Source organism: Danio aesculapii, chromosome 6, assembly GCF_903798145.1.
Source record: "Danio aesculapii chromosome 6, fDanAes4.1, whole genome shotgun sequence".
NCBI lineage: Eukaryota > Metazoa > Chordata > Actinopteri > Cypriniformes > Danionidae > Danio > Danio aesculapii.
In genome coordinates this window covers 55,142,571-55,167,518 of record NC_079440.1, presented here as the reverse complement: position 1 = coordinate 55,167,518, position 24,948 = coordinate 55,142,571, and the positions used below count along the sequence as shown (strand labels likewise).

General features: G+C 33.9%; 1 protein-coding gene across 1 annotated transcript in view; it reads left to right on the top strand.

The window, feature by feature from the left end:
• LOC130231126 (ubiquinol-cytochrome-c reductase complex assembly factor 1) overlaps positions 1-24,948 on the top strand; it is a 53,925-nt gene that overhangs the window by 1,449 nt on the left and 27,528 nt on the right. Inside the window, exons 2-6 of the mRNA XM_056460547.1 lie at positions 2,229-2,339; positions 4,733-4,840; positions 8,976-9,048; positions 9,368-9,425; positions 14,256-14,364. Of these exons, the coding sequence (XP_056316522.1) occupies positions 2,229-2,339; positions 4,733-4,840; positions 8,976-9,048; positions 9,368-9,425; positions 14,256-14,364 (459 nt within the window). The remainder of the gene's footprint in view (positions 1-2,228; positions 2,340-4,732; positions 4,841-8,975; positions 9,049-9,367; positions 9,426-14,255; positions 14,365-24,948) is intronic.

Genomic DNA, 24,948 nt, shown 5'->3' with positions numbered 1-24,948 from the left:
AAATAAATAAAATTATTTGCATATTCAGACTTGTAGGTCAATGTTTTAGAAATCTCACAAATTCCAAAATGTGTTCAATTTGTATAATGTAAGCAATTAACAAATTATATGGAATATTTTACTCTAGGGAACATTGTGAAATGTTTTTATTTTCTGGTTGTTCGCATGATTTTCTGAATTATAGAGGGATCAAAAAGATTCTCAAAAATCAATAAACCTTTGGCTCTAATATAATGAATCAAGAATTCAAGGAAACCGTAATTTCACCAGCATGAACCATGCCACACTTTGAGCTAGACTTTATTGTAGGAGTGAAGGGGACGATAAAACAGTGGGGACACACTGTGGGGTGAAGGGGAAGGGAAGTAAGAAGATAAACAGTGAACGGGTAGGTAGGTTGATCGGGCATCCTACGATGATGCCCAGAGACTCAGAGTGGGGGTACCGTCTCTAATGTTTTGGAAGAGTGATTGGACCCCCCGATTCAACCTTGGAGTGAAGAGAGGGTTATAGGATTGTGAATGGGAGCCGAGGAAATAGAGGGAGAAAGGGTGAGTTCGAAAGAACGAGAAGAACAGTGTTAGAGGGCTAGCTGGTCTGCCTTTAATAAATTTTAGGAAGTTAAGGTGACAAAGTGAGGCATGGTTCCACTGCCGAATCTTTGTTAACAAGTTAACTCCATAATGAAAGAAACATTTGACTCAAATAAAACAAAACAGGAATTTTCAACCTGATTTAAAGCAACATTCAGTTTTTGTGCTTTAATTGTATGCAAATGATCACATATTTAATCTCATTTACATATTCAAACAGGTATGTCAATATTTTACAAATCCCAAAATGTGTTCAAATTGTACGTTTTAATCAGTTAACAAATTATATGGAGCATAATGTTTAGAATTTTCCCTTTAATTGTATGCAAATTTGTACAAATTTAATCTCATTTCCATATTCAAATGTGTATGTCAATATTTTAGAAATCTCATTAATACCAAAATGTGCACAATTTATAAAATGTTATAAATTATCGAATTAAATGGAACATTTTACTCTACAGAACATTGTGAATTTTTTTTCTTGTTGTTCACACTATTTTCTGGATTATAGAGTGATTAATAAGATTCTTGAAATCACCAAACCTGTGACTCTTGATATAATGAATCAAAAATTCAATGAAACTGTAATATAATAAAAGAAACATTTGACTCAAATAAAACAAAACAGAAATTTTCAACCTGATATGAAGCAATGTTCAGTTGTTGTGCTTTAATTGTATGCAAATTAACATATATTTAATCTCATTTCCATATTCAGTCTTGTACAGTCAATATTTTAGAAATCTCATAAATATCAAAAAAGTGTTCAATTTGTTTAATGTAATCAATTAACGAATTATATGGAACATTATAATCTACAGAATATTATGATTTTTTTTCTCGTTGTCGGCACTATTTTCTGAATTATGGAGCAATTAAAAAGGTTCTGGAAGTCACCAATTCTTTGACTTATACAATGAATCAAGAATTCAATGAAACTGTAATATAAAGAAAGAGTTGACTCAAATAAAACAAAACAGGAATTTTCAACCTGATTTACAACAATGTTTAGAATTTATCTTTAAATTGTATGCAAATGACACAAATTTTATCGCATTTGCATATTCAAATGTGTATGTCAATATTTTAGAGATCGTACAATAACAAAAAAATCTGTTCAATTCGTATAATGTAATCAATGAATGAATTTTTTATTGTACTGAACATTTGGAAGTGTATTTTTCTTCTGGATGTTCGCACTATTTTTTTATTGATTGATAATATATAAATATATAATGAAGCAAAAATTCCATGAAACTGTAATATAATGAAAGAAAGATCTGACTCAAATAAAACAAAACAGAATTTTCAACCTGATTTAAAGCAATGTTCAGATTTTGTGCTTTAATTGTATGCAAATTAGCACATATTTAATCTCATTTACATATTCAAACAGGTATGTCAATATTTTACAAATCCCGCAAATCCTAAAATGTGTACAATTCTTATAATGTAATCAATTAAATGATGAAGTATTACTTTTTTGTTGATTTTCTTTTTCACCTGCAGTGTCTTGCCTTTAGTTAATTTACAGTAGTTTGTTATCAGTTTAACAAACCCAATTTAAAAAAATAAATACGTTTTTTTTTAAATGCCAAAGCACTTGTCAAGTTGAATATTTCTGTTTCTCAGGTCATTGAACAAGTCGTGTGTCAGTCCAGGGCTTTGGTGGCTTGCCGTGTAGCAGCGGATGCTGGAGTCCCCTTTCATTCACAATGCAGAGCTCTTCACAGCACAGGAGAGGTATGGACTGCTTTTTTCCCATTTCAATTCATTACTAATTCATCCTCAGTGCACACCTCGTTAGATTAATAAAAATAATGTCTTCATTTTATTGCAGTAATGAAAATGTTATGAGACTTACCTTTGAGAAAACGATATCATAATAAAATGGGACTTCAGTCAGAGTTTGGTTGGAAATGAAAACAGGGCTGATTTTAGTGTGTAAATATGCCTGAATTTGCTAATATGCATTGGAAAACACAAGAAAAGAATGTTGTAAGAATAAGTCATTCTTTTACACAGCAACCTAACCTATCAAATGAAGTTGTTACGAGTCTGCTTGATAAAAGGATATGCGTCAGTATTGTCTACTTTGGGTTGCATTAATAAAAGATTCACTTTACTGTAAATTATACATTTGTTGCATATCATTCCAGTTTAAGACAAATCAATGTAAAATGCTTGGAATGTATCTGCAATTCTGGAATGAGTTATATGTAAATGTGATGCTTTTTATAATCTGACTACTCATACAGCACTAAATGTGCGAAGGAATCACTGGAAAATCTTGTTAAATGCACAAAAAAGGTCTGCTGCATGGAGATGCGCTTGCATGTTCTGTACTGAACTGTAAAGGGCAACATTCCCACTATAATGACAAAATAATAAGAATGCTCCTGCATTCTGTTGTTTTATTTGGTTCATTCAGATGTCATTGTTGCTTTCTTATTTCATTTGAATCACACCAGAATGTGTTGCATATCTCTCATCTGCTTTTTTGGTGTGTGTTAAGTATTTAATGGCATTTTTTGCACTAATAGAGCAATTGCCAGCAAACATTGATTCATAAGACTTATTCATTCTTAGCATGACAATTCTCAATATTTTATTTCTCAATAAATATATAATTTCTTTTTTATTATTATTATTTTTTAAGGATTTTCAAAAAGTACAAACAACAAAGACAATCAGACAAACAAACAAAGCATCCCCAAGTGCTGCAAATTAAATAACATTTTCCAAATGTATGTTTAGAAAAAAAAAAAAATCAAAACGAAACAAAACAAGCCAGAACTCTCTTAAAATAAAAATTACAGAGTTTATGTAGAAAGGATGGGAGAGGTTCCTTAAGTCTCCTAAATTTGTCCTTATATATTTATATATATATATATATATATATATATATATATATATATATATATATATATATATATATATATATATAAAATGTTTTTTTTTGTTTGTTTTTTAACATGAACAAACATAGCTGGATAGGTTTAGAAAAATCTACGAAAAAATGATAATCGTTTGATGATTTAAATACTGCTGGTATATGAAATAATCAGATTATTTAGCTTTAATGCACTTGTAAAAACTTACTCAAAATAATATATGAAAATGGTTAGTTCTGCTGTTGTTTATAAACTCCAGTTTTGATGACGTGCAATCAGTGTGTCCCAATTTGTAGTGAACAAAGATCATTAGTGCCCAAATTCATGCGCACAACTTACTGATGTACCACCAAAAATTAAACAATAGCCACAAAATATAATTTTTTCAAATGTTTCTCTAATAGAGCAATCATAACCTAAACTTATTTTAATCAAACCAAATTTGCCAGTGAACGCAATCATAATGGAAGTTTGTTTATTTTTCTACATTTTGAGTAACAGTTTTTGAGTAACAAAATTTTGCCATGGAAAATTGGCATTTCATGGAAATTATGTTGCTAAAAACTGTGAACACTCAAAAACAAATGTAATTGTAAAGAAACATACTGACACAGTTGATAATTTTTAGAAAACTAAAACTGGTTTGAAATTGCAAAATCTGAACTGAAATTAAAGATTTTGAGAAAAATGTATCCTCAAAGTGTGCAAACGTTTGACATTTGTTATATGTTGGCAATAATCATTTCCTCCCTGTGCGACCCCAAAGGGCAAGTGCTGATTATAGTCTATACTAAACTTCTAGTCTACTAGAGGTCCTAGTCATTGCAGTAAAACATAAAAATGTTGTGGGAAATCCATCGGGAAAGGTTTTATTGCCTTCATAGAAGTGCCTTTAGGGAACTAGCTGAACATTGCGATACCTCCATAAACTGTACCTAGGTAGAGTTTAGATTTACAGGGAAATTATTGTGAAATGCTGATCTTAGACATGAATAACTGATGGATTTGACACTATCGTGGCTTTTTGCCAATATTAAAAACAAGAACTCTATAGGTCCTTCAACTTTAGTTGGTCTTGTAACCTGAGTTTGTTTTTTCTAAATGCATTCTGTTATGTATTATGTTTTAATGAGAGTGACCTGAGTTTGTCTTTTTACTGTGCATTCACTTTCCATGATGCCTGTTAGTTTGCCATTGTTTTATATTATGGTTTCAAATGAATTTCTGTGTTCTGTTTTTAAGCTGTGTACTGTTAAAGAGACCGCGCAGACCACAGATGAAGAGGTGGGAGCCTTCACCAAAATGATTGAGGCCATGGGCTTCACCGGACCTCTCAAATACAACAAATGGGTAAATAAAGCTGCTCATCCAGTGTTTCTACAGTAGATGACATTTGGCATTTGTCAGTGAAAGATGAACAAGGATTTTCAAGAATCAGAGTGTAATAAAAGTGTAATGGCGCTTTAAATCATGTTTTTACTCATGGGGAAATGTAATTTTTTTTTATATTATGTCAGTTTAGTGGCTAATTCGTATGAAAATGTATGATATTTAAAAGGAAGTGTGGCACCAAACCCCACCCTAAACATAGCTGTCATTGGGAAATGAGCAGAACATACTAAAATGTATAAATGAGATCGTACAAATTCATACAAATTAGCCACAATCAAAAAGTTATGAATTGGCATGAGATGGCGTTGATCTAACATGGCAGTGTTTGTAAAGAATGTCTATAAAATATAAAAAATATATATTAATATTATAGGTGGGCATAGATTAATGTTTTTAATGTAGATTAATCTCACTGTATTCTTGGAATTAATCTATATTAATCTAGATTAAAATGGCTCATTTGAATTCTGCCGAAGGCATTCAGAATATGTGTGCTACCCAAATAATAGTCTTTGAGAACGGGTTTCTCAAGCCAGGTGTCACATTAGACCGGGGGCTCATCTCCTGTTTCCAAAATGCATCACAAACTGCTTGAGAAACTGTTCTACTATGATAATTGGTGATGAAAATAAATGATGTTCAATAAGATGTACTTGTGTTTACTAACTGTTCATTCAGGTAAACATGAATTTTAAACTGCAGGCCTACATAAGCTTGAAACACTGATTTTTTGATTACCTTAATCGGACTAAAGTCATAACTGAACTAAACAGAAATGGAATTAAGACGTGGAGTATGCATATATTAGTGGCATTAATGAAGTGAACACTGCAATCAAAGTATTACAGTCATGTAGGACTTTTCACCATATTTTCAGAGAAGATCCACACATGCGGCTGTCAGTAAAGGACCGCACACACACACACACACATCGCAAAATGCAGAAGTTTTTTCTTTCCATTCGGTGTGCGTTATTAAATTCCATAACACTCTCACCAGTCCTTACTCCTTATTTGCGTCTAATACCCCAGTTTGTCACAGGGGCATGAATGAAATGTTCATGAGTTAAGGTGAAACTGCCGAACTGCAGTTAAAGTCACCCAGAATTACAGGAAACTCTTACATGAAAGCACTTCACGTAAACACCTTAATTATATTATTGTCTATTAAGGCAAATAACTAGATTACAGATGTCCATGTAAGCGTAGTCAGTAGTGTCTTCGAAGTAAGTGAAAGATCCAGAAGGGCAGCCTGCTGATTTGATTCAGAAGGGCACTTTTTGTCAGAAGGCTCACCGGTCAGGTATACATCCGCGCTAAAATATCAAGGTGAAAGTCACCATCGCTTGCGTAGAATAGACCCAGCTCCCAACCCAACTTTGAGAATAGATTAACGTTGATTTTTTTTAAATCGAGCAATAAGAGTCTCGCATTAACGCAGCACGTTAACGCCGATAACATCCCACCACTAATTAATATACAATTAAAATGTTAAAATGATGTAGTTTTATTTTTACACATTTATGTTATTATGCAGATATCAAATGTCTTTGACCCACATTATTTCATGTAACAATTAAGATAAATCTGTATGTGTTTTGCTTAAAGATGCACAAATATGGATCACAAATAAATATATATTTTTTAAATAACATGCATAAAGAACCATATTTTTTGGATGTCAGGGTCAAATATAATCGTTTTGTCTACAATAGATCCTTCTCACAAGATGGTGATGACATGTTTCAACAATCATCAGCATCTTAAATCCTTGAAAGTGTTTGAAGTACACATGAAATCAAAACTAACCATATTGATTTTGTTAGCTCACATTGCGAGTTTTGTGGTGAACAATTCATCTGTGCATGTCATTGAGAGAGAAAAAAATGTTTGCCCTTGAGTTCTTTAATTAAAACCTGAAAATGCACTTCCTGTTTGTTTTTAGTTACATTTTCAGATTACATGATATTGAGGTATTGGGCGTGGCTAACATACTTAACCACGCCCTTTCAACTGTCCGTTTTGACGACAAACAGAAATGGTGAGAAGAAGGCATCTGTTAGGTTGTAATAACTCTTCTAAAACCCATTTCCTGATCTTTCTTAATGAAATGCCTACTGTACTACCATCATTCAGTCCACTGTTTTCTCATGTGATATTCCTTTTCTCTAGAAACTGCATCACAATACAAAAAACAGTTGCTTTTTCTGGTTTATGTGGACTTTATGTTGATGTAAAAAGAAACAGATTCATGAAGCTGTGCTTTGAACATCTTTGCATGAAATTGCAAAAAATTATCAGTTAACACATAATTGAGGTGTTTCTAATTCAGCATCTTTGAGAGGGACAGGAAATTTAAAGGGAACGTAACATGCTCACTTAACCCAATGTCATATTAATCTTGAGTGATTATAAAGTCGTGCTGCATCCAGTTTTCTCTGGAAAAAAAGTATTTTTTTATTATTTTTCAAGCAAAGTTACAGATTTCCTATTCTATTAGTCTTTTAAAAAAAATTGAGAGCCATGAAAACACTATTATGAAGTTTTTCTTTTTGCAATTTGAGCAAATTGAAATGCAATTTGTGGTACTCTCCCATTCACTTCTTTCTAGGTGTAAGAAATACGAAAAAAGTCTTTTGAATTTAGTCGTTTCCTTCTGAAGAAAGCTGCAGTCACACTAGAGTTTGAGCATGCGAAATTCCGTCGTATGTCGCTGCGAAAAGGGGCGGGATTAAACAAGATGATTAGACCTTTAAAAAGCTAGCGATTGCACCATGTTTTAAATTTCTGTCCAGAAAGTTCCTGTTTGGATCTCCGACTGGTCTAAAGCTGCGGTCACACTGAGCTTTTCCTCCCATAGACTTCCATTCATACGCACGCGAACGCGTCAGATCGGAAACGCGGGGTCATGCATCAAGTTTCGCAGGTTGCTGTGCTGTGATCAAAACAGGACCTCTCTGGACAGAAATTTAAAACATGGACCGATCGCTCGCTTTTTTTTAATGTCTAATCATCTTGTTTAATCCCACCCCTTTTCGCAGCGCCGTACGACAGAATTTCACACACACAAAGCCCAGTGTGACCGCAGCTTCACGCAGTCAAGTGATGCGATTTCGCAGGTCAGAGTTCACCAAGCTTGAACTTTGCACCGCAGCGAACTGCGAAACTTAACGCATGACTCTGCGTTTCCGATCTGACGCATTCGCGTGCGTTTGAATGGAAGTCTATGGGAGGAAAAGCCCAGTATGACGGCAGCTTTAGGCTACGTACACACTGCAGCCAAATGTGCCCCGATCTGATTTTTTTGCTCACATGTGACTCAAGTGATGACCGTGTGAACTGCCCAAACCGCATGGAATCTGATCTTTTCAGTTCAGATTTGTGCCAGTTTCATATGTAGAATTAAATCAGACACTGATCTGATGTTTTGCAATGCGACCGCAGTGTGAATGGTTATGTCAGATTTTATGTGACTTTAACAAAATCTTTGCGTGACAGCCTTCATCATTCTGTGCTGGAAACATCATCTACTCCATAGTAGAATAGCACACAGGGCAATTAGTTAATTACTGAAAGTTGGTTGTTCATTTTGTAAAAACATTTGAAGGCAAAACTGGTGCTTGTTAACCAATCTGGTTAACGATTGGGGCATGGGTTAATCGCGAAGCTGAAGAGCGCGTCCGGCGGTGTTACAGATAGGGGATCTGTGGGCAAACGAGGGGGCAGTTTCATTTTAAGGGGAGCTTTCTCTTTAAGAGAAAAAAGGGCAGGTGCTCAAGCACCCAAACCCAGTGTATTTTCCTTGTCTCCACACCCTGAAGGGAACATTGGCTGCTGGCTGATGATTTCATCTCGTACTGCTACCCGTTTTGTGTTTTCAAAAGCAAGATCACATTGAAATCTAAGATGATCTTCCATGTTTCCATCATCAGCATTACGGCAGTCTAAAAGCCCTTCAGCACCTCTGCTTCATTTTGGGGCGGTCGATCAGATCTAAAATGTGAACGCCACTACGTCTTGCCCAATTTGATCAGTTTCTGTTTTTAATCAGACTTTGAGTGGCTTTTTGATCATGTGTGTCTCTTCATTTGCAGAAAATTAAGATCGCCGCCTTGCGCATGTACACATGCTGTGTAGAAAGAATCAACTATGACGAATTCTTTGAAAGTAAGTATTTTTAACACTGAGACCGCATTATGCCCTTATGAGTCTTATGTCATGCTCATTTCAATTTTTTTGAAGAACTCCTAAACACCCTTCTCTTTATCCCAAATGTTAAAATGAGCGTAAAGGGACCTTTTCAGCAGCACCTGAAAGATTTATGTGGCACTTTACAGCTGTGTTATGTTGTTTTCTTTAGCTGAGGAAAAAAACAGGTGTAAACCCAATAGCGGTTTTGGAATCGGAGCCCAAGTTTGCATTGGTTTGGCTACATGTTGTTTTCTTCTCCCTGATGATGTCCTCTGTTCCCTCTGTTTCTACCCAGAATGCTCACTGCCCGACACGCTCAACTCCTGGTTCTTGGTGGCACAGCTCCATGTTTGGTGAGTTTTTGGCCGCTGTTTTGCTTAGGAAGGCAACAAGTTGATTGCTATTCATCTAGTAGGTGAAATGGTGATTCATTAGCACGTTCCTTTAAAAAAGTAATTAGTTATAGTTACTAGTTACTTCTCACAAATGGTGACTGAGTTACATAATTATAAAAGTAACTAATTACTAGGGCCAGACAGAATCTGCGGGTATTTTTGTTATTTCTGTGCAGAATTGTGTAAAAAATCTGCAGATTTATGCAGAATTATTTTAGGAGTATCATAACTAAAAACTTAATTTGTGAAATAAAAAGTAATACCTTTTTAACTTTTATTTAATGTTTTTCAATGCAAATCCAATTAGATCCATTTATTTGGTAAACAAATCAAGTCTTTCGTATAATATCTCTACTAAAAGACAGAAAATATAACTTTACAGACTGTATTGTAAATGAATCATATAAATATTTTCATATTAGTCAATAATATTACTGTAATTACTTTAGAAACTGAATAAATATAAATTTACACACATTTACTCAAGTAAATAAACAGAATCAATGACGGGCTAAAAATCTGTGGAAATCTTTGGAAATTCTGTGCGTGCAGATTTCGTGTGGGCTTACTAATTACCAGGGAAAGTAACTATGGCGTTACTTAAAAATCTAATTTACATCCCCTCACCGCCATCTCACACTGTCTCTTTGGTAACTGCATTGTCCGGCACTCATTACAAATATAGTCCCAACTTTGAAATCATTTCGGTCTTCAACGCCTGCCCTTGGTCTTACTTACCATAACCCCGCATTTGCCCCATCACTTAATGATAAAGCATTTAATATTTGGCAGAGATACTGTCAGTGATATTTATGTCAATAGTATTTTCCCCAGCTTTTCACAATTAAAACAAAATTTTCTAGCACTCATTTCTTTAGATACTTGCAACTTAGAAACTTTGTTAAAAACTAATTTCCAGATTTTTCTGAACTTTCCACCAAAATCTCTATAAGATGAAAAAGGTTTACTGTCTATTTTATACAGGTTGATCTCCTCTTTCTCTACTACCTCTCTTTCTTTTGTTAAACAACAGTGGGAGTCAGACCTTAATCTTATATTCGAGGATGAGACGCGGGACTAGATTTTGTCTCGAGTTCATACCTCTTCTATTTGTGCACGACATTGCCTCATCCAATTAAAATTTGTTCCTCAAATATACAAAATGAGGTTGGCAAAAAGACTTGGACCCTTTATGTGATCGCTGTAATCAAGCACATGCAGACTTAATACATATGTTTTGGCTTTGTCCATCTATCACTTCTTTTTGGCTATCAATTTTCAAGTGTTTCTCTTCTGTGACAAAGATGCACATTGAACCGTGTCCTCTTATTGCACTTTCCCTGAATATAGCAGGGTTATCAAGCTGTACTGCAAACGCCCTTGTATTTTTGTTAGCAAGACGGTGTATTCTTTTATTATGGAAACAAAGATTTCCCCCAAGTTTCGACAACTGGTTGCGAGATGCAACAAGCTTCATCCATTTGGAAAAAAATCAGGTTTAAAATATACGGCAATACTCAGGCTTTTTCTGAAACATGGGACTCAATTAGAATGTTTTTTTCTGAGCATGTCAGTAACTCTATGAACTAATCTAAATCTAAGGGCCTTTCAATTGCAAAGCAAATGTAATTAAGTACATTGTATAAATTCCTGAGGATTAATTTTTGTAATATTGGGTTATCATGGTATATGTGTATTCTGCAGTTTTTTTTATTTTTTGTTTTTTTGTATTTATTAAATTTCATTATTATTATTATTTTTAATTTATTAAAATGTTTTATTTATTTTTATTACTTTTTTTTCTTCTTTTCTCTCTTAGTTAAATGTAATTTTATCTTGTTTAAAAGTTAGGGGTGGGAATAATATTTGCTTAAGTTTCTCTGTAAAATTACTTTTATATCTGTGAAAGTTTAATAAACAGATTTTAAAAAATCAAATTTGTCAAATGGCTATAAAATAAAACATTGTACACTAGTCTACACAATGTTGTTGTGGGACAATGTGAGAGACAATGGTCAAATTCAACATATCATTATAAATATTATCATTACTATAGTTGCACAATGATGGTTTGGAACCAAGTATTGATTGCACAGACCACAACTCACAAGACTTGTCAAAAAACAAGTCTAAATATAAATTCTTCTAAAGAAATGTTCTGAAAATAAATGAATAATAATTTCCTGCCCATAAGTTGATTGGAAAACGTTGGAAATGTACTCCATCTAAGCCAATCATAACAGACACATCAATCATCATGACTGGTTGGTTATGTGTCCCACCCCAGAACACACACACCCACCCGAGAGAATAAGAGGTCCTATGGCTGAGAGAGAGAGAGAGAGACGGTTCGCATGAAAACTGTTTCAGTGTTCTCGATTATAGTAACGTGCATTTTATTGTCAGTAATGGTAAAGGCGTTGTAATGGGGGAAACAGTAATTAATTTGATTACTCGTTACTGAAAAAAGTATCGTCGTTAGTAATGCCATTTATTTATAGCACCATTATTCCCATCAGGGTTCATTAGATTTATTCATTATTAATTGTAGCATGATTCTCACTATTTAGCACAAAGCAAGCGATACTTATAAAACAATGCTCATTGTAAAGTGAAACTCTAACCCCAGAAATGAAACTATAGTTCTCAATTAGTTTTTTTATATATATATATATATATATATATATATATATATATATATATATATATATATATATATATATATATATATATATATATATATATATATATACACTTCCCATTCAAAAGTATGGGGTCAGTAGGATTAAGTGTTTTAAATGTTTTTAAATGTTGCTTCTCCTGCTCACCAAGACTATTTTTGATGAAATAAATGCACAGTACAAAGTGTAAAATTGTGAAATGTTATTGCAAAATAACAGTTTAAAAGTTAAAGATAAATTTTTAGCTTTGTTACTCCCGTCTTCAGTCACATGATCCTTCCATTTATTTAGATTTATTTATTATTGTTATTTATTTTTTAAGAAAAAAGGAAATATTTCATTGCATATCAAATATGACACTGTTGGCTTTATTGGGTTAAAAGGTTTTTAAAGGGTCACGAAACACCAAAACACTTCTTTTGAGCTGTTGACAGTCATATATGTGTCCCACACTGCTATAAACACTATTAGGACTAAAAAGTGAAAAAAGTGGAAGAACAAGAATTTGGAGACATGGATCATCAGTGTTTATAAATGTATTGCAGCGAAGGTTTTGTTTTCGTTTCCCGCTATGAGAGCGGACTCACATGTGGATTACAGTGCACGTGACAGAAATATGTTTGTAAGGCATTTTTACCCGAGAGCTTTTCGCATCTGGAAATGGTGAAATCCGGATTTGCTGCTCGTCTCGTTTTAATAAAGACACGGCTCCAGTTGGTGTTGATTGTCCTGTCTCCACAGATTTAGTAAGTGCGTTTGATCGGTGTTCTTTGTTTGTTTATTCAGATGGCAAAGTTAGTTCGTATTGTCAGCAGTACTCTTTCAGTTTTTAAAGACATACCTTGGTCAAAATTATTTAGTTAGTAAGTTAACAGTACGTTAATATCAGTGCGATATTATAGTACAATATTATGAACTGAAAGATCCGCTGTAAATGCAGCTCTCCAAATGTAAACATGTAAACACCTTAATCAAACTATTACCATCGTGTAGAATTTTCGCTGCATTTTGTTACAGGATAGTCTATACACACATGGCTTTCTGACGCTACCTACCGAGTGCATCTAAGTTACTGAGAAATGCAGAGTTTTTTTTTTCTCCCATTCGCCGTGCGGTATCAAACATTCCATTAAAATTACACTCTTCCTGCAGTTCCTCGTATGCTATATCTGGTTTGTCACGGGGGGCATGCATGAAATGTTCCTGAATGAAAGTGAAAGTGCCAAGCTGCAGTTAAAGTCGAAAAATTTATAATTTCACAAATAATTCGATTACTGTTGTCCATGTAAACACAGTCACTGTCTTTCCCCCTGCGTCTGTGTTTGTTTTGCCTCTGTGAAAAGCAGCGTGTGACCTTTCCTCTTTCCCTCCCCCCAACACTCCCACCTAAACAGAGCTGGACACACCCACTTTCCTGACTTTTTCCAAACTAGAAGTGTGGAAACACCCTGCTGAGACAGGAGGGTTTCGTGGCCCTTTAAAATGCAAAACTACCTGTCCTTTAGAATTTTCCCTTACTTTTAGGAGAATTTTAAGATTTTGCCTTAATTTTTTGTTTACTTAATTTCCTTAATAAAATGTTTTGTGTTGTTTTTTTTTTTTTTTCAAATTTAATTATTTATTTTTAGATTTTTATTATTTTGTGTAATCGTAATTTCTGCTATTTTTCTATGTTTTCAATGTGCATTAATTATTAACATTAATTTGCAAGAATTTCATAGTTATTTTTTAGTAAGTAATTTTTTTCCTTCTTTTTCCATATCCAAAGTTTTACTCTTTCTATATTATCAAATGTAATTAGTGACCTAGAACTATTGTATTTAGTATTAATATTCTTATAATTGTTGTGACTTTTCGATTTTGAATCCCACATATTAAGTCATTTCAAATAATTCTGTCTTTCTTAAGGTTAAAAAGAATTATTTCAGTAATCAGCAGCAGACCACAGATGCTGTCTGTTTATCTCAGATGATTCCTCTGTGAAAATGTTGTCTGGTTGATGTCTGAAGTTTTCTCCTGATAGAATACAGCTTATTGACAGCGCTGAATCTCATTTGTCAGGCTTTGTTTATTCGGCTCTGATCTGTTCTTTGCTGTGCTCTGAAAGGATGTGTCTGGTCCGGATGCGGCAGGAAGGCCGAGCTGGGAAATACATGTGCCGTTACATCGTCCACTCCATGTGGGAGGATGTGGAGCAGAGGAGCAAGATTATGGGAGTAAGTGTACAGTATGTGTGTTAAATCCTTCTGCCTTTTAAAAAACACCTTTCTGTTAGTGTTGTTGCTCTTTTTGTGTTTGGTTATCCACAGTAGTAATAGACCGACATCTGTCAGCTTCATTAATTGACTGTTATTGACTGATAACATGGTTGATTGACCAGTAAATCAACACATCTGTTAAAAAATTCTAGATCTTAAACATTTAGTTGTATTTTATCCCCTTAATCCCACTTTTGGTCATAGATGAGAAAATGATATATCCATTAAGATCTCACAAGATTAAATTGACCCTTCGCTAAGCCCCGCCATCCTTAGTTACTGTTGCTACGCCTGTCAAGCTTTCGTGCCTGGCACGTCTATTACAATATGTATTCGCTGGTGTCAGACATTGCCAGGGATATAATTAGTCATTTTTGGCGAACAGGTGAGATATCCGAGAAAGCCAGACCAAAAAAAGGACTGTAGTATGCATTACAGGGGCATATATGGCTTAATAAGCAACCGATTAGAAAATAACTTGATCCAAGTTGAAGCTACGTTAGCCTAGCCACCTCATACGCTTACCATTGAACAGTTTAGTTCATGCACAGCAGGATAGGTGACATTAAAAAATAATCCAATAATAACTAATTAAATCGTGATTTCTCTTTTTTTTTTTTTGACAAAAAACCTGATAGACTAATTGTTATGCAATGAAGTATATCGTTACAAACCGACAAGGAAACACGCATGGACAATGATTCTTCATAATTCATTCATAGAAAGAACAGCCAGAAAGGGAAAATTGATGGATTTGTGCCAAATATTTGCATCTTTGACCCATTACAATGTACAGTACCTATAACTGTCAGTATGTTAGTGTGCTTTTTATACAGTTTCTATTCTAATTTGCAATTAAATGGTTAAAATAAATCAAATAAAATGCATATATATATTTACAGCAGAAGTAAACAAATACATTTTCACTACCAGCAAATATTAATCACACACCAAATATAAAAGCAGACACTAACCCGGCATAACATTGTCACCAATGACTTAATCTCCAAAAGGCAGATGAAAACATCAGTTAATTGTTGCTCTGACATGGACATGAGGCATATAAATGACTGAAAAACAGCTGCGGGTGAAGTATATTGATCGCACATGCTCAGTTTGTGATCTCATTTCGGTTTTGCTCTGTTGGTATGTAATTTCAAATATTCGTAGCTTGAAACAGATGGAAATATGATTGCTATTAGTATGACTACTATTGCGAGGGCTTAAACGGAGCAGTGCTAATAATATCAAGCAGAAAAATAAAGAAGATAAAGACAGCTGGGAAATGTGATCTGCTTTGTAATTTTGTAGGAAACAGTTTAGGTCTGTTTAGGGTAAGAGATGTGTGAGTTATTGCCGTCTATCACTGAATGTGTCAGGAATATCAAAAACAAAAGCAACTTAACTCCGCTCCTTTCCCTCACACAGCTTGATCCACGCTGGCATTTCTCCTCCTGGGTTTTAGGTTTTGAAAAGGGAAAAAAATTCCACCACCCCGTCCAAACTTTTAGGATCCCGGGTATCCTAATCCATATGCACAACGCTCTGGCTCGTTTCCCTCGCTCGAAAGCTTGACAGGCCTCCTGCACGTAGCTACGGTTGCTAAGCCACGATTGGTGTGTGGCGGTTTTTGGGTGTGGCTTAGTGAATGGTCAATTGTGAAGAGATTTCTCGGCAAGGTCTCATGAGTTGTGAAGTTATGATGGAGCGTAAGGGTGAAATAAGCATTGAAGATTGGAGGCAGGATTGGGTTGAACTGCAAATTAAGTGCTTTGCATACACACCTGGCAACCCAGGCTGGCCTCGGAGTTGCTCATGCCACTCAGTTGCTTGGGCGGGTGTGATGTAACCGCTTTTTTTTTATCGGATTTCAGTGGCTGCCGCATCCAATGGAGGCTAAAACTGCAACCACACACATTATGGTTCATAACCATGCAAAGAATAGCACTTCAGATATGCTAAAAGTCATAGTCGTCATAAACACAAATGGAATTAAGACGAGTATTTCTATTTCAGTCGCATTATTGCTGTGCAATACAGACATGTAAACACTGCAATCAAACTTAACATCGTGTAGGACTTTTAGCTGCTTTTTGGGACCAGATAAACCATACACACACGGCTGTTTGACACTATTCTCTGCACCTACCGAGTCAGTAAAGGACCATAGACAGACACATCTCACACACTCACACACACACTGAACTCCTAAAGGCTTATCACATTATCATCACCAAACGCACGTTATGCTGTCTGGGAAAAGGAGAGGTTTTTGGCATGTGGTATCAAATTACATTAAAACAACTCTCTCCTGTCAATCTTAACTTTATATACGCATCCAGTAGTTCAGAGTGAGCCACGGGGGCATCAATTAAATCTTGCTGAATGAAAGTGAAAAAGTGTTTCAAATGAAATGCCAAAAATTACATGATTTTTAATTTTATTTGGTTTTAAGTTTAAATTTGTGGAAAGGAGTTCGCTTTTTCATTTGAAACTGTATAGGGAAGAAGCATTTGAGTAGAGTTTATAGCTAAATATTTAGCAGTGTTTGCATGTCCTTCCTTACAATTCGTTACAATTTTTTTAAAGCACCTTAAGTTTTGCAGTTTGTGATTTCTTTTTCAGTTGAATAAAAATCTATTTTCCATTCATATATTAGCAAATATTTTGTAAAAAATTTTTATAAAAAGACACATAGGCTATTGGCAAAAGGTTTTGCTGTGTTTACATGTCCTTTACGGCATAGATTTTATTAAAATAGAAGTAAAATAACATTCATTACAAGTAGTTTTGCATTTTGTAATTTTTTTTATTTATTTTTTATTTTAGTTAAACAATTTTCCATTCATATATTTCATCATTTAATGATTTCTTTAAAAATGTGAAAAAAAATCTTGTGTCTCGTCTCGTGGAGTAAGCGTTTTGTCACACCCCTAATATCCATATTAAATTGTTTGCAAATCTTCAATGGTTTGGTCCACAGATCTAAATTTGGTGTCATTTTAAAGACAATATTTGTAAGAAAACGGTACAAAATGTTAAACTAGAAAAAAGCTTCAATTTATGTAAATAATAAAAAAATAACTCCTATATTGTGTAATATTTTATCATACATGTCTTTTGCTAAATGTGTTTTACCCTAAAACTGACAGAAAAAAAATTGCATTTAAAAAAATACATATTATTTAATATATTTTATTATTATATTGTATTTGCTATTACAGACAGAAAGGATATCCTGTTGTGGTTAAGTAATTTACACTTGTAATTCATGTACATAAAGGTAGAAAAAAGCAACAAAACATTAAAAGAGACCTACTATACAAAAATCTCTTTTATAAGGAGTTTAAACACATTTTTTTGGCAATAGTGTGTGAATATAGCCAGGTTTTAATGGTTAAAATTAATTTAAGCTATTTTTTTATAATCACACTCGATTAAATACAGTCTGCAGAAACACTGACTGACATTCTCCCTCTGTATGTGTCATCAGAGAGGGAAAGCCCTGCCCATTAGTGACCATCTCTCTCTCTCATCAGTATAAACAGCCCTAGGTGAGAAGCAGTCGTCTGCCATTACAGTTTTGAATTTGTCGCTATGCTAACATGCAAGCGTTTATAGCTCCGCCCCCTTTTGAAAGGAGTCCTAGATGCACAATCTCATTTGAATTTAAAGCGATAGTTATCAAAACAGCACAATTTGGATCAAAGCCTAAAGGCAGTTTCAAAGAGTTATATAACATTATTTGTAGGGTATTTTGAGCTGAAACCTCACATAAACACTCTATAGGGACACCAGAGACGTATACATTTTGAAAAAAAAGGGCGTAATAGGTCCCCTTTAAGCAATGTCAGAGAAAAGAGAAGTTCCTGCATCATTTGTTTCCAGTTTGTTCTCAATATATCTAATCCAGTGACATCCAGACATTTTTAAGAACTCAGATACTGTTTGGGATTAGAGCCTATCAGCAAGCCTCGTGAATCAAACACTAACTACTTTCTGTCTCGGAAAATAAAAAAGGCAGAGATTTTCTCTGCCAAATGTTTTAGCATGTGAAATGTCTGGTGATCAGGCCTGTTGTTTGGATATGTTGAAAAATGGTGAAATTATAAGCATATACAGTGAAATATTGCTCACACACACACACACAAGCTCAGACTTTAGGATGTAGTTACTATGCTCTACAGACTGTGGAGGCATTTGGAGCCGATTGCTGTCCAGCAGAGTAGCAAAAGGTGTTTAAATCTCTGCAAGGTCAGTAAAGATGACATGCTTCTGCTGTGCCGAGCGTGCACAAATATATATGTGAGTTTGTGTGTGTGTGCGTTTGAGAGGAAGCCAACGCAAGGCGCCTTAGGGGAACTGCTGTCAGAAAGGGTGGGAACAAGACTTCAGCCCAGCTGTGAAAACACAAATCGCTCTCTCTTTCCCCACACTTCTCTTTGTTGACGTCCCCCATCTCTTCTACCTTCCGTCTTAACAGTACGACTGAATTAGTATTGCTTTAAAGAACAAGTACGGCATGGTTCAGATTTGTGCATGCCATATATATGCAGCTGAAGTCAAAATTATTAGCCCTTTTTCTTTTTTAAATATTTCTCAAATGATGTTTAACAGAGCAAGGACATTTTCACAGTATGTCTGATAATATTTTTTCTTCTGGAGAAAGTCTTGTTTTATTACGGCTAGAATAAAAGCAGTTTTTAATTGTTTTTAAATCCATTTTAAGGTCAGTATTATTAGCCCCCTTAAGCATTTTTTTTATTATTGTCTACAGAACAAACCATCATTATACAATGACTTGCCTAATTACCCTAACTTGCCTAATTAACCGAGTTAAGCCTTTAAATGTCACTTTAAGCTGAACACTAGTATCTTGAAAAATATCTATTAAAAATATTATTTACTGTCATCATGGCAAAGATAAAAGAAATAAATTATTAGAAATGTGTTATTAAAACTATTATGTTTAGAAATGTGTTGAAAAAATCGTCTTTCTGTTAAACAGAAATTGGGGGGAAAATATACTGGGAGGGCTGATAATTCTGACTTCAACTGTATAGTGCTCAGCATGTTTGAGTACACCCCTCACAAATATCTTGTTTAAATGAAAATTTTCTATAGGATGCTTTACAATATTATATTATTTGTAGATATACATTAGATTAGGGATTCTCAACAGGTGGGCCGCGGCCCACTAGTGGGCTTCAGCGATCCTGCAGGTGGGCCATGAGAACTTAAATATTCTACTATAATTATTTGATTTATTATTAAATATGTCATAATAAAATGATCGAAGTAATTGCACTTCCCATTTTTTGTGATTGATTATCTCACTGTTAAATACAGACATAAACGTGGCTAAAACTTCCAATCGCTGCACACCAACTAGGACTACATTCTCAGTTATATAAAGCAATCTGTCACGCAAATGTGAAGGTAATGATGATATAGTGTTATAATAACCAGCCTCCGTGTGCTTCACGTCTGCGACTCGTACTGCATCAAGTAACGACTCGAGTCGCACAAGTCAGTTGATTCAAAAACTATCAATAAGACAAAACATTCAATAAGACATTCGTTCCTTTATTGATGAAAAGGCCCAAATACTCTGCAATTGTAAAGAATAACTGAAGGAAAGAATTCAGGAGCTCTGAATCTATGTGTTTAAAAAATTTTAATTTATATTATTATGGTGTAGAAAAACTTGAGAATAATAGTAGAAGGCAAAAGAAAATATTTGCTAAGAAATAAAAGTTTAAAATTTGCATTTTCTATAGACAATCAGTATAGGAGAAAAGGTCAGACAGATGGGCCAAAAATTGGTGGGCCACGAAGTGAAAAAGGTTAAGAACCCCTGCATTAGATCAAGCCAAATCTGGAGCTTATCTAACAAAATAACTTTCAATAACAATCCAAATATTTAGTAGCCCAAATTTATGTTAAAGGAAAAATAATAAACAAAAAATGTAAATGGAGGAAAAATCAAGAGAAACTAAAAATATATATAATTTTGTTGAAATTTAGCAGTTTGGAGTTTTTGTTGCAATATTAAGCATAAATTAAAATGTATTATCTTTAAATATTATTTTAATAAATGTATCCGTTTAATAAATCAGATACAAAAAAATCTTTCCAAAAATATACATTTTCTTAATGGGGTGTACTCATTTATGCTCAGAGAATATTATTTATTTATTTATTTTATATAAATTTTTATTAACCGTTATATCCATTAAAATAAGGGTTTGGTCACTTAACATCTTTAGGAATAGTATGTTTTAAGAGTTTAAAAACTATTAATCCCACCAGGGGCAATTAAATTAGGGCAGTAGCATAATGATTCAACAAACACACAAAGAGACAAATCACTTACAAACAATAATAAAAAAGCACAATCCAGCATGCTTCATAATAACTTAATAAATAATACGACAAAAAAACAGCAATAAGGAAGGACCTAAGGATACGGAAGGATACATTAAAAATTTGAATCTTGGTAAAATGTAAGGTTATAAAGCCTTATTGCCTATCTATTAGAAGAGAATTTAATGCTTCTATACCTTCTTCTAGAGGGCAACAGTACAAAAAAAAGCTTCAGAGGATGGAAATCATCTCCTATCACACTTTGAATTTTCCTTATCATTTGCTGTTCATGTAACTCTGCTTGGCTCTGCAGAGGCAAACCAATAATCTTGGAGCGAGTCTTAACTAAGCTTTGAAGGTGATATTTGTCTCTAATGGAAAGTGAGGAGAACCAGCATAAAAAGGAACAGCTTAATATACTCATAGGTAGTATTAAAGGTAGTATATAAAGCTCTATAAAGTATATAAAGTATAGGTAGTATAAAACATATTTTCTGTATATTTTTTTTACACAGAAAGAGTTCAGTTTCCTAAGAACATACTGCACATTCTATGATGCACTATCTTAGTAACAGCTTCTATGTTCTGCTGGAGCTTTAATGTGGTATATCAAAGATTGCCAAGATACATATACAGCTTGTAAGATAATACATTTAAATTCAAACTAGTTGTTGCTAAAAATTATTACAAACTACAAATGTTATGATTATTTTTGCTTTTGTTTCTTTTGATTTTTTTATATTTAATAGTTTTCCACTGGTACTCATTTTTGGATTGTGAAGGATTTTGTTGGATTACTTCCAGTTTTGGCTTTAGTACTGACTAATCTAATATATAATTGTTAAGCACAATATAGAAAATATCAATTTAAATGAGAAATCTGTAAGGGGTGCACTCATATGCTGAGCACTTCATATATTATTTAGAAAGAGAGGACGAGCAAGAGTACATAACATCTAGCAGTGGCCTACATCCTAATTTCGCATAACTAGTTTGCCAGATCAATCTAACGATGTGCTAATCAGTCATTATAACCTGATGGATATGCTAGGGCTGGTGGTGAGCCAATCGTCGACAGATTTCATTTGACTGTCAGTATTAGCTGTTTTGAGTCGTCGAGTAGTTTGTTTATTTGAGGGAACAGCTCTTAGGTTTTATGGCTTAGACTTGAGGATAGAGAAGGCTTTGTTCACAGAGAGATCTGAAGGAAAACTGTGCAATAGCAAAATGTGCTCTGAGCAAATTCGAGGTTGTGCTTTGCGTGTTCAGTTATGATGTTGTGTATGAGATGTGTATATATAAAAGTTATTTAAATGGTTGGCAGCATCTCATTTTCTTTTAATAAAATTTTAAACTAAAATAACTAAATGTGGATATAAAATTAAAAATAAGAAGACTAATTATGAACTCAAAAAACAGCACAAATGTGAGCCAGTGATACTAAAATAACTCTGCTGATTGGACAGGTCATCATTTGGTTTGTGATGTCATCTATATACTTTTTAAAATAATTTCTGAGGTGCTTAATGACCTCATTTTATCCAATCAAAAACCAATTTTTTTTGTATTTATTTACCTTGTTGTTTTAATCTTCTTTGGTAACAACATGTTCAGATAGACGTGTTTGACTGCTGCAGTTTTGTGTGAATTCAGATTACTTTTTGTTATGTGTTTTTTATTATGATGGTTAAAGTTGCTTCTTGATAGGTAAGCTTTTAAACATTTTTTTTCTTCATTTTTCATGATAAAACACTTGTGGGTTTTTTAATTGGTCTTTGTATTCATCACCAAGTACATTTACATGGACACCAATAATCCAATTTTAATACGATTAGACAATATTCTACCATACATCTTTATACTCTACCGAGTCTACCATGTAAACAGTGATTTATTTATTTTATTTTATTAATTTTTTTAAATTCATTTAATCCGATTAAGGTCATAATTATACTAAACAGAAATTGGATTAAGACATGTGAAGTATGCCAATTTTAGGGGCATTACTGAAGTGCAGTACAGACCGCAATCAAACTATTACGTTTATGTAAACTATTATGTAGGATTTTTGCTGCGTTTTGCGACAGGAACGTCTATATACACGCTGTTTGACTCTATTCTCTGCACTTATCAAGTCAGTGAAGGTCCACAGACATTTGTGTGGCGAAATGCGGAGGTTTTTTCTCCCATTCGGCATGCGGTATCAAACTCCATTAAAACAATACTCTTCCAGATTTTCATACTTTCATCCAATATCTCATTTGTCAATGGGGGGCATGCATGAAATGTTCCTGAATAAAAGTGAAAGTGCCAAACTGCAGTTAATGTTGACCAATTAAAAAATAAATACTCGAAATTGCATGAAACTCCGGAGGAAATGTGGATAGCCTGATGAGGCAATGTTAATCGAACTATGTGCTATAACATGTAAACGGGATCATGAAAGGAACATTCAAAAATCAGCTCATGTAAACACCTTAATCATATTATTGTCTTATTCAGATTAAGGCAAATAATTCGATTACTGATGTCCATGCAAACGTAGTCCCTGTTTCAACAGCAATACATGTTCATACCTTTTGCCTTTTTCAGTTTTAACAGAGCACATCTAGTAATAATAATGCTAATCAGATGTCAGATACATTTCTGAATGCAGGTTCTTTCAGATTCTTTGCTCAACTCATGCAGTTTACACATTTTGTGTTTCTTGTGCCATTTTCTTTTTGTGTTTTTGGTCTATGCCATATGACTTGGCAATCAGAATTACCATTTAAAACCAGTTAACCCCAACCCTAAGCTATAGACATTTACATATTTATAAGAAGGCCACCTTTATGTCCAAGAATCAACAGTGAAGAATCAGTTCTTAGAATTGAATTCATCAGTTCCAGAACAAGGAATTGGAATCAGTTCCAAGAGTTTCGGAATCTAATGGACATCTTTGACTATAGGCTTATCACAAAAATCAATATATCGACTTATCGTGCAATACTTGGAGATGACCTCCTAAATTTTACAATGACGTTTACGTTCTAACTCACCGGTGACAAAGTTTATAGTTGGACATTTACCTAATAGGACATTTAATAGTATATATAATAGGACATTTACCTTTTTAACATCAAATTAGAAAGAATCTAAATAACCTTAAGAATGCTAAGTGTTTATGTCTATTTGCATGATTATGCTGTTATCAAATCATTATATAATCAGTGGCCTAAAATTATCTCAAAATGACAATAATATCACTTATCGCAACAATTTCTGTGACAATATATTGCTCAACAAGAATTCCTTATCGTGACAGGCCTATTTGACTGTCATGTGTGTTTTGCTTCTATTTTTGCAATTTCTTGCAATATGTCATATTCCAAAAATCCTGTGTAAAGTTATATGGGTGCTTCATCTAGCCTTTTTGTTTAGCACAAGAACCTTTTGGAAGATCCATATCTGCTTATTCGACTAGATGCTCATACAGACTAGTTGGTATTAAAAAATGTGCAGTAGATGCAACATGATAAACAACACAATGTAGAGCTAAATTTGTAACTTCTAATCCATCTGTAGAAATGTCAGTAAAACCAGTATTTCCAAACTGTGGTCCTAGTGTGCCAGAAACGCACGGCACATTTTGTACGTCACCCTAATCAAACACACCTGATTCAACTCATCAGCTCTTTAGTAGCGACTCCAAGACCTCAAATGGATGTGTCAGATTAGGGACGGATCCAAAAGTGGACCGCTTGGGGTTTTGGGAAGCAGTGTTTAAACCAATAATTCACCGAAATATGAATCTCCTCATCATTTATGTCATTCCAAACCTGCTTGACTTTAATTCTTCTGTTGAACACTAAAGCTGAGGTGCAATTAGAATGACTGAAGTATTAAGAAACGTGCAAACGTGCCATGAAACACTGTTATGAATAACAGTTCTTTATTTATATCAGTGGTCTCATAAAAATCTTTAACATTCATAGAAAACACAAAAGGTTCTTTAGTTTAAAACGGTTTTTTAAATCTTTAAAATGTTGCTTAAAATTGTTAGAAAAAACTGCAAATATATCTTTGTAAATGTTCTATATTCCTTGTAAATAACTTTTCACTACACTATTACATAAATATATTTCTTACTTTCTTAGTTTCTAGCCCACCATTGACAATTTACAGTCATATCTC